The sequence below is a fragment of the Microtus ochrogaster genome, chromosome 10 (genome assembly GCF_000317375.1).
Source record: "Microtus ochrogaster isolate Prairie Vole_2 chromosome 10, MicOch1.0, whole genome shotgun sequence".
In the NCBI taxonomy this organism is placed as follows: Eukaryota; Metazoa; Chordata; class Mammalia; order Rodentia; family Cricetidae; genus Microtus; species Microtus ochrogaster.
This window is the reverse complement of record NC_022016.1, coordinates 49,015,701-49,025,769: the sequence shown is the minus strand read 5'-3', so window position 1 is coordinate 49,025,769 and position 10,069 is coordinate 49,015,701. Positions and strand designations below refer to the sequence as shown.

Sequence of the window (10,069 nt, the reverse complement as noted above, 5' to 3'; positions counted from 1 at the left end):
ACACACACACACAATGGGGGGCAGCAGGATTAGTGTGTGTTGAGTCAGCCTTAAGCGAGATCTCCCAGCAGTTCCCGGGCCCAGGGGGTTGACGGGGCTTCCTGCTCATTATAACCCTCGCCAGACACTGCTCAGTGCACTCAGGGATGATTTAATCTCTCCTGCCTCGTGGTCATCTGTACTGTACTACCCCACCTCACAGATGAGAAAACAAGCAGGAAAATAGCTGGACACACATAGGTTCCAGAGGCCAGGTCCCAACAAGTCACCCTGACCCCAAAGCCCGGGTCCTTTCAGCATCCTGCAGCTCCTTTGATAACATGCAGGGGGCCCCACAACGGCACAGGCTTCCTGAAGAGAAACCACCAGTGCTCAGCAAGGTCCTGGGCATACGTCGTTCCCTTAGGCCTCGGGGAGCCCTCAACACAAGGCAGAATTACTGAAATTAGCACGCCTTATGGATGACCAGACACATTCAGGACAGTATTAGTTCTAGGGCAGGAGAGGCAACTCTCTGGGGTCCTTCCAGGAGGACTGCCTGGAGGAGGGGACATCTGACTCATTAAGAAGCCTAGCTACTTACTGGGAAAACAGAGCAGAAGGGACCAAGAGGCAGGAAGTAACTTTAGCAAAAGTCAGGATCCAGAGGCCAGCGGATGAGACATGAGGCAAGAGGAAGGAACCAGAGAACTAGTGTGTGGGTCTCGGTGGGAGGAGCTGCGTTTGTAAAAAAGTTATCTGAGTTGGGTTTTTATTTTTGAACTGGAAAGTCTGATGGACTGATGGAGATCCCTCATGCCCTGTCCTCAGGTGACCAACACCAAGAAGGAGACTCGTTTTCAGTGGTTCTTCCAAAAAAAAGACGCCCCCAGTGGGCAGTACGACCCGCAGACAGGAGCCGGACTTCTCTGCATTGAAGCGGTAAGAGCAGCGGGAGCTCCGGGTTCACCCTCATCAGCTGCACTGAGTGGAACCTGAGCAGAGCTGGTCACACAGGGACCCAGAACCCAGTCAAGATATATGCGAGGGGCTGGAGAGCTGGCTCAGGGCTGGAGAGAGAGCTGGCTCAGGGCTGGAGAGAGAGCTGGCTCAGGGCTGGAGAGCTGGTTCAGGGCTGGAGAGCTGGTTCAGGGCTGGAGAACTGGCTCAGGGCTCTGAGCTCTCATTGCCCTTACAGCAGACCCAGATTCCAGTTCTTAGCACCCACAGCTGTATGTGACTCCAGTCCCTGGGGATCTGACGCCCTCTTCTGGCCTCCACGGTACCTTCTTTACACTAACATGGTGCACAGGGGTACAAGCAAACACGATACATGTACAATTTTTTAAAGAGAATGTTTTTTAGAAGATAAATCCCAGAACCTGGGAATGTAGCTCAGCTGGTAAAGAGAGTGCTTGGTATGTACAAAACCTTGTTTCTGATCCCCAGCACCACCTAAACCTCGTGCAAAAGTACCTGCCTACAATCCCAAAACTGGGGAGGTGGAGACAGGAGGATCAGGTCATTGTCAGCTAAATAAGGTGTTTGAGGCCAGACTTGGTTACACGAGTCTAAAAAGCAAAACTTATTTATAAAATTTTTAAACTCAAAATTAACATTAAAAACCGGGACATAAGTGTTTCAAATGACAGGCCCAGTATTACTTGTTACTGAATTTTTTTTTCTGTTTTGGGACCCAGGCCTGGTTCTGGGCCAGCATTTGTAGCCTTGGCCTTGGGCTCGCCACGGGCTTTCTCCAGCCTTACAGTTATCTGTTCTCTGTGAGCTCCCTGCCCCAGTCTAGGGTTGAGGAAGGGAATGATGTCCCCCAGGGTGGCAGGTCCAGGGAAAAGCAAGCTTGGAGCTAGATTCTTCCCTAGGTCCCTCCACATAGCCCCCGGACAACTAAGGCTGGTTGGGAGAGACGTGCAGGGCTGATTCCCCACCCAGCAGGTTTCTCTGTCTGCTGCTGACTTCCAGAACCTTCTGACTGGGTGCTGGGGGCATTGGACAATTGATCACGGGTTCGAACCAGGATGAAATGATAAAGTCCAGGGCCTCCTCCCACACCTTGACCGGGACAGCGCCGTGTCAGCCTTTGTCGGCCTGCGCCTCGAAAGGGGTGTGTCACTCAGTGGGTACCTAATACTCACGGATTCTTGATATAATCACCTGCCCTGCAGGGCTTTCTGGCTTTCGCCCAGTGTCAATCTCTGGGTCCCTTGTGGAACCTGGGACACATAGCAAAGACACCCCAGCTGCTTCACGGTAAACTGAGGCTCTGATTGGTGAAGTGGAAGGACAGCAGGCTCCCCAATGGGTGCAGCCATGTCTGCTCCACAAAACCGAGGCATCCCTGGTTTTCTGTCCACCCCGGTGCCCACTCTAGGAACCTTTGCTCTTTCCAGGGCCACCCCAGTAGGACTGGGTAAAGAAGAAATGGTGTGGGAGAATTGTGTTTTAGAGACAGACCTACCTCAGCCTTGGATCCTGCCCCCAAAGTCTTTATGTGGAGGTGGCCTGGGTAGAAAGAACCTTTGATGAGCCCTGAAGGAGTTGCCTTCTGATAAGATGTCACTTCTGACCTCTGCTTCTTGCTCCAAAAGCACGCCCCTGGGCCCAGACTGCCTTAGATATCTTGCCCAGCGTGTGAGATGGCCAAGGTTCCATCCTCAGCAAACGTTCTCAAAAGTGCAACCAGGTTCTCACTTCGGTGGTCGTTGCTTCAGATTTGAGACTGCCAACACATGCCAGAAGGACCCCATGTTCTGATCCAAAGAAAACATGCTTCCTTCTGGGGAACTTGCAGTGGACCCTTGCATCAGGGCCTCAGGGAGATCGCAAAGCATGGTGGAGAGTTTGTGTCTTCTGCAGACAAACTCTGCCCAAGCTGGACATGATGAGCTGGGCTGGGCTCCAAGGAATCACTGGGATTCCAGATAGGGTGTCCATTTCTACCTTCAGTGCACATACACACTCGTGCGCGTGCGCACACACACACACACACACACACACACACACACACACGTTCCTCCCATACAAGCTCTCACACACACTCACACTCTCACAGATTCACATATACTCACACTCATATACACATTTTCACACACAGACACACATGCACATGCTCCCTACACCCACCAACGCCAGAACAGAAGCCACACGGGGTTAGGACCGGGGACCTCCTGACTTGCTGTCACCTCTCCTTCTGGAACCCCTGCACACCCTGTCATCCTCTTCTGTAGTTTTCCAAAGAAGACCAGGGACTCTACAGAGCAGTGGTGTCTGACGACAGAGGGGAAGATGACACCATCCTGGACCTCACGGGGGAAGGTAGGAGCCAGTGATGTCGGAGATGGGACACGAGGGCTGTGGAGAGTCACCCTGCAGCCAGCGACTAAGATTTATGGGGTCTCCATGTCACTTGGGGAAACTGTGGCACTGAGAAGTTAAGTGAGTTGCTCAAGGTTACACAGTAGCCAATGGCAGGGACCCGGTATGGGTGCCGCCGTGTTTTGCCACAGTCAACTTGGGCTTGAAGACCCTGCACCCACAGAGGGTCCTTGCTGTCCTTGAGGCCGGCTGACACATAGGATGAGAAAATTATCAGACAGCAGTATTATGCCTGATCTGTCACTCACCTCCCAAGAACCCCTCCCTTCCCCAAGTCGTTCTCCAGAGCCCCCACCCTCAGGGAGGCTCTGAATTCCCTCGTCCTTCTCCAAAGCCCCCACCACCACCCCTGGACATCCCCAAAGGAATCCACCCAGCTAAACAATCTCTGTCTTCCCCAGGCCTGGACGCTGTCCTCACTGAGCTGGGCAGGATTGGTGGTGAGTGAGCATGCCTCTCCTCTTTGCCTTGTCCTGATGCTAAAGAGCCTCCAAGGATGCCCCCCAACAGCCTCAGCTGCGGGCATGGGTCTAGTGTCTGCCCTCGGTGAAGGGGACGAAAGCCCCTGCCCTCACACAGTCCTGTGTTCCTACCTTACTGTCCAGAGCTGCAGCAAGCAGGCTGGTCCCAAAACACACCACTCACAGGTTTGGGGGCGGGGGGTAGGGGGGAGACTGACCTTTGGCCTCTGTATCCTCAGCTCTCTCGGCAACCCCACTGAAAATCCAGGGGACTGAAGAGGGGATCCGGCTCTTCAGCAAGGTCAAATTCTACCATATGGAGTACATGAAGACCACTTGGTTCCACAAGTAGGTTGGCCTTGCCCCAGAGCCTGTACAAGCTGAAAGGTCCCAGCACCTGCCCTGTTAGGAGTTTCCTGTTCCCCCTTCCTAATCCTCCCACAGGTCCCAGACCCTAGGGATCAGCAGAGGGGATGCTCTCACACAGAGATGAGAGGAATAGAAGAGTTTCCCCCAGGGAAGATGGGAATGCTGGTGACAGGATCTGGATCTGAGGTCTCCATGACAACAGAAGGATTATGGTCCCAGAGCAGTGTCTGGAAACCATGGGAGGAGAGGATGCGGGAATCAGGACGAGCCAGTCACAGGAAAGATGGTGCACTTGTGGGCCTCTGCGAACCCGGGTAGCCAGTCTCAGGAGGCAGGTACAGGCAGAGAGAGCTGTGGAAGGGTCTGGACAGGAACTCGAGAAAGTTTCCCCCAGATAATTTAAGAGTAGGATCTCCTGAGAGCGTCTTGTCATGTGTATGCCTCAGCCTTGTGGAGCAGATGTGACTGCACCCATTCTGTATTGACGCCTGGACTGACTTGGGCAAATCTGCAATGAGAGAGGGTAAGGGCCACAGGAAGCTTCAGGGTGATAGGGGCCCCTTTTCGGCCAGAGTTTCTGAGCCTTGTGACAATAGGCTTGGGCAATGGAACATTGGGAACATGGGCTAGGTCTTCACGGAGGAAATTTAAATGGAAAAGGGAAGGAGTTGAAACTTTGATGGTTTCTAAGTTCAAAGCAACTGGGCAGAGATGCTAGGAGGAATGAAGAGGTGGGGGAGTGGCTCCCAAGGGCAGGGAAGTCACTGCCCAAAGAAAGCCGTTTGCTCATTGTCTCAGCCTACATATGACATATAGAGACCCAGCTTTGGTATGAAATTGATCTATCGTGGGATTTGATGAAGGAAAGAAGGAAAGAAGGAAGGAAGGAAGGAAGGAAGGAAGGAAGGAAGGAAGGAAGGAAGGAAGGAAGGAGTGGTTGGATGCTGAATGAATACATGGTCGTCTGATGAATGAAACACTGAACAATGGATGGGTGGATCTATAGCAACCGTCTGGTGGGTGTCACACTTCTCATCCCCTCCATCTGAAAACAACAGTCCAAAGAGGGACTGTGGACAGTCAGCCTTAGCCATCCTCTGCCTTCGAACGCAGAGACAAGCGTCTGGAGAGTGGTGACCGGGTGCGGGCGGGCACCACCCTGGATGAGATCTGGCTCCACATCCTGGACCCCAAGGACTCAGACAAGGGCAAATACACCCTGGAGATAACTGCCGGGAAGGAAGCCCGGCAGCTCTCAGCAGATCTGTCTGGGCAAGGTAAGCCATCCTCCTGTCTGTCTGCTGAGAGACCTTTCTAGAAAATCACATGGGATCAGGCACCGTGGCACACATCCGAAGCCCCCACACTAGGGCAGAAGAATCCAGAGTTCAAAGCCATCCTCAGCTACATAGTGAGTTTGAGACCAGCCCAGACTTGTCTCACAGCAGAGGAGGGAGTGGGGACAAGATGGCTCAGGAGTTAAAAACACTTTGTTACCTGAACCTGTAGTCCTGATTTCACATTCCAGAACCCACGTAGGAATGGAAGACGAGGACCGACTGCATGAAGTTTTCCTCTGCCTTCACATCTGTGTACAATAATAACAATTTTTAACTTTTTAAAGAAAATTCCATGATGAGTTCAGGCAGGGAGACACATGCCTGCAGTCTTGACCCTGAGGAGGTAGAAGCAGGAGGATAGCCAAGTTCTGAGTCAGATCCTTGGCTCTGCAGTGGGAACTTGTCTCAAAAAGAGAAAGAGAAAAGAAGGTCCCAGGTGTTTGGGGAAGCTCTCTCCTCCTCCAAACCTGGCACTGCCCTGGGAGAATCCTGGAAGGGGAGGGACGTTGACAGTCCCCTCAGCCCTGCCCTACCTTCTTTGTCCCACAGCTTTTGATGACGCCCTGGCAGAGCACCAGAGACTGAAGTGAGTGTCCCCCACACTCTCCTTGTGAATCAGGGGTCCCATCAGGGGTGGAGGGACTGCTTGCAGGCCCCCACTGGGAGCCCTATCTAGTCCCACCCTCCTGTCTCACCCAGTGAGAGCAGAACCTGAGACACACCTTGTTCCCATTTCTGTCTTTCAGGGCCTTGGCTGTCATTGAGAAGAGTGAGTCCCCAGTGGTCTCCTTCTTTGTGTTCCTGGCAGTCTGTGGAAGTCCCAGCTCCCAGCAGGCTCTGTGGAGTTCTGGGCCCTCACTCTGCTCCTGGGGACCCCTGGGAGCTAGCTGTCAAAAGACAGATAAGAACGTCATGGGCTGGACAGGCCCGGTGTGGGTCTGGTGCTGACCACCGGGAGCACACAAACCTTGATGGGAGCCCAAAGTCAGGGAACTGAGAGGAAGGAGCCTGGGCTTTTCCAAGTCAGCCATGGAAGGGGGTGGCCTGGAGCCTGAATATGAGGCTTGGGGCAGGGGTGAGGCAATGGTGAATCTAACCCAGAAGCAGCCCCACGTCCAGGGGTGTGACACAGCTTCTGAGCTACCCCCCAAAAAACCCCACTAATCCATGTTCAAATCAACCTCACTTATGAGGTGTCCCCACCCCAGCCAGCTTCGAACAGCCCAGGGTTAAGAGTATAGCACGTAGGTATCCCTGGCCCAAAGATGGGAACTAGGGATTTCAGTGACAGACGGTGGCGGCAGCAGAATCCCACGGCCTTGCCAGCCTGACAAGGAAGGGACATAGAGAGTTATGAGCATCAAGGACACTGCAGGACCATCAACACAGAGATGTTGGTGCCCCTCCCTGCATGATGCCATTGTTCCTCACTGTCCCCAAGTGGCAGGTAGGACAGGCATTGGATGTATAACGGCAGCCCTGACAATCCAAGGTTCCAAGTGACCTCATAGTGTCAGCCAACCTTGGGGGAGACAGCATATCCAAAAGCCAGCCTCCCATGTGTCCAGGAAAGTGAGGATCCTCACCCCACCACCTAGTTATATGCTTGACACAAATGTCCCCTCCCATCCAGGACTCCCATAGAAGGAATTTAAACTTGACCACATGTGGTTGCAGGGTCCGCACCTTCAGCTGTGGAAAGCTGGTGCAAATTCCTGCCCATGGCAGTGTCCATCCCTGGGGCCTTCTCTGTCTGATTCCCGACCCTTCTCCCTTAGGCCCAGTAGACAGCAGTCATACGTGGCAAACATTTTGCACCTCCGGGACACAGGGTCTAGGTCTCCCCATGGCATCTGGTGCAGTCTAAGGGATACATTTGACTCTCTACTTAGTAATGTGTAGCCACACTGTCTTCCTGTGACCATGAGGGCCCTCCTTGGACCAGAGTCAGGGCACCCAAAAAGCTGCTGCTTTCCCTGGCCCCCTTTTGGTCTCCCCCACACACTCTTCCCCGTGGTCAGAGACAAAGTTTGTTGGGTAGATTCTGTTAGTTCCAGCCAAGAGCAATCCCATTCCCCCTCTCTCTCTTGAGGACAGAGGCAAGTCACTGTCACGCCTGGGTACCACTAATCATAGTGACCTCGACCTCATGACAGAAGCCGCTCACATAGCGTATCTCCTACCTGTGAGGACAAGGAGCACAGGACGGGATGTTGAGGAAGGAACTGGGAGGAACTCTCCCTGATACTAGCCCTCCACTCTGAGGAGAGCTGCTGGGCAGGATAGAAGCTACCAGATTTACTACTCAGCTCTTTCCATTCCAGATCGGGCCAAGGTGGTGAGGGGCCTGCCAGATGTGGCCACCATCATGGAAGATAAGGTATCGTTCCTCCCAACCCACAGCCAGCCAGCCCCTTGCCTATATTCCCTTGAGCATCCCTCCTGGGTCACAATAGAATGGAGTGCTGTGGATTCGAGAGCCAAAGGTGACAGGCTGACCGGAAAGGTTGGACCTACCACAGCTGGTCAAGTGGCTCCATGAGCATATGTGTATTGGAGCCTGATGTCAGCTCCCTGTGCTCTACCCGCCTTGCCCTATCTTTACATAGTCTTGACGGGAGCCTATGATTCTGGCTTCCACAAGAGTTCAACTAGGTAACCCCCAAAAGCCATAGTGTTTTCAAGTCTCGTGTTTGCTTTCTGCTGGCTACTAGTGTGTGTTAGTACATATCTCAGCTGAGTTTGCCTCCGAGGCAACCACTGAAAAAAGGAGTATTGATTCTGGTAGCTCTTGACAGCCAGGGAAACTGAGACCTAGCGTGGATGAGGGACTGGTGAAGGTCTCACAGCCTGAGGGATAGAGCTGAGGTTCATACCCCAGCAGCCCGGTTCGAGAGCCTGCGAGTTTCATTATTATGTTGTAGTATTCTGTCTTAGACCTCACTCAAGAACTTCCAAACTCAATTCACAAAGCTTTGTGTTAAAGCAATACCATCTTCAGGGATGAGAGATGGCTCAGCAGCTAAGAGCACTGGCTGCCCTTCCAGAGGAACTAAATTCAATCCCCAGCACCCACATGGTGGCTCACAAGCATCTGTAATTCCAGTTTGAGGGGATCCAATGCCCTCTTCTGACTCCTGAGGCTCTGCACATATGTGCTGTGCATACAGACATACATGCACGCAAACATTCATACACACACTTTAAAGGCACTATCATCTGTCAGGTGGTGGTGCACACCTTTAATCCCAGCACTTGGGAGGCAGAGGCAGGTGGATCTTTGTGAGTTTGAGGCCAGTCTGGTCTATAGGAGCTAGTTTCAGAAAAGGCTCCAAAGCTACAGAGAAAGCCTGTCTCAAAAAAACAACAAACAAACAAACAAAAACCAATGTACTCATACTTGCAAGGTAATGTCACAATGACATGTATCTTACCAAAAGCAAAACTGCAGAGTGCAGGCCATTCCGGGTTGGTCACTGCTAGAGAATTGTCTAAGAGTCTACCTAAGAATTTTCCCGATAGAAGATTGAGGCTTGGAGAAAGTGGGGTTGGAATAGAACATGTCTCCCTTTATGGGTTACAACAGAGCACACGGAAGAGCTGGGAGTGTAGCTCCATTGGTAGTGTTCGCCTACCATGCACAAAGCCCTGGTTTCCACCTCCAGCACTACATAAACATGCATGCCTGTATCTCAGCACTTAGGATGTAGAGTCAGGAAGAGAGAAGTTCGAGGTCAAACTCAGCTCCCTAGCAAGTTCAGGGCCTGTCTAGGATACTGAGACCTTGTTTTTAGAACACGCAGGCAAACACACCTGTGCACACACGCAGGCACGCACGCATAACCTTTGCTCATCGCAGCTGCCTGTCCCGGTAGCTCTCTGTGTGCTGCATAAAGGTGAATGCTGAGTTCAAGTTACAGGGAAATAAAATTGCTCTCTTCCTGTCAATCAAAACAGACCCTGTGCCTGACCTGCGTCATCTCAGGAGACCCATCCCCTGAAATCTCTTGGCTAAAGAATGACCAGCCTGTCTCCTTCCTTGACCGGTACCACATGGAGGTGAAGGGTACTGAGGTCACCATCACCATTGAAAAGGTCACCAGTGAAGACAGCGGGCGCTATGGAATCTTTGTCAAGAACAAGTATGGCTCAGAAACAGGCCAGGTCACCATCAGCGTGTTCAAACACGGGGAAGAGCCCAAGGAGCTGAAGAAGATGTAATGGGAGTGACCAGGGCCAGTCTGAGATCCACCTGCCATGGACCAGCAAGCCAGCCAGTGGGTCATAACTTAGCACAGCCTATGGGGTGGCACAGGGGAAGGGACAAGGACATAACAGAGCTGGATCCGAAAGAAGAGGAGCAAAGATTCTGTTGGGGTCCTCAGAGGACTCCAGGATGCGGGGTAGGCACTGGCCTTAGAAATCAGAAACTGAGGCCGGGCGATGGTGGCGCACGCCTTTAATCCCAGCACTCGGGAGGCAGAGTTAGGCAGATCTCTGTGAGTTTGAGGCCAGCCTGGTCTACAA

At 52.6% G+C, this 10,069-nt stretch overlaps 1 protein-coding gene across 1 annotated transcript in view; it reads left to right on the top strand.

Moving 5' to 3' along the window:
- Positions 1–9,877, top strand: part of Myom3 (myomesin 3) — a 46,525-nt gene extending 36,648 nt beyond the window's left edge. Inside the window, exons 27-35 of the mRNA XM_005353386.2 lie at positions 811–921; positions 3,225–3,312; positions 3,774–3,812; positions 4,073–4,181; positions 5,316–5,479; positions 6,092–6,128; positions 6,289–6,311; positions 7,867–7,922; positions 9,500–9,877. Coding sequence (XP_005353443.1) covers positions 811–921; positions 3,225–3,312; positions 3,774–3,812; positions 4,073–4,181; positions 5,316–5,479; positions 6,092–6,128; positions 6,289–6,311; positions 7,867–7,922; positions 9,500–9,763 — 891 coding nt within the window. The 3' untranslated portion in view covers positions 9,764–9,877. The remainder of the gene's footprint in view (positions 1–810; positions 922–3,224; positions 3,313–3,773; positions 3,813–4,072; positions 4,182–5,315; positions 5,480–6,091; positions 6,129–6,288; positions 6,312–7,866; positions 7,923–9,499) is intronic.
- Positions 9,878–10,069: the final 192 nt, after the last annotated feature.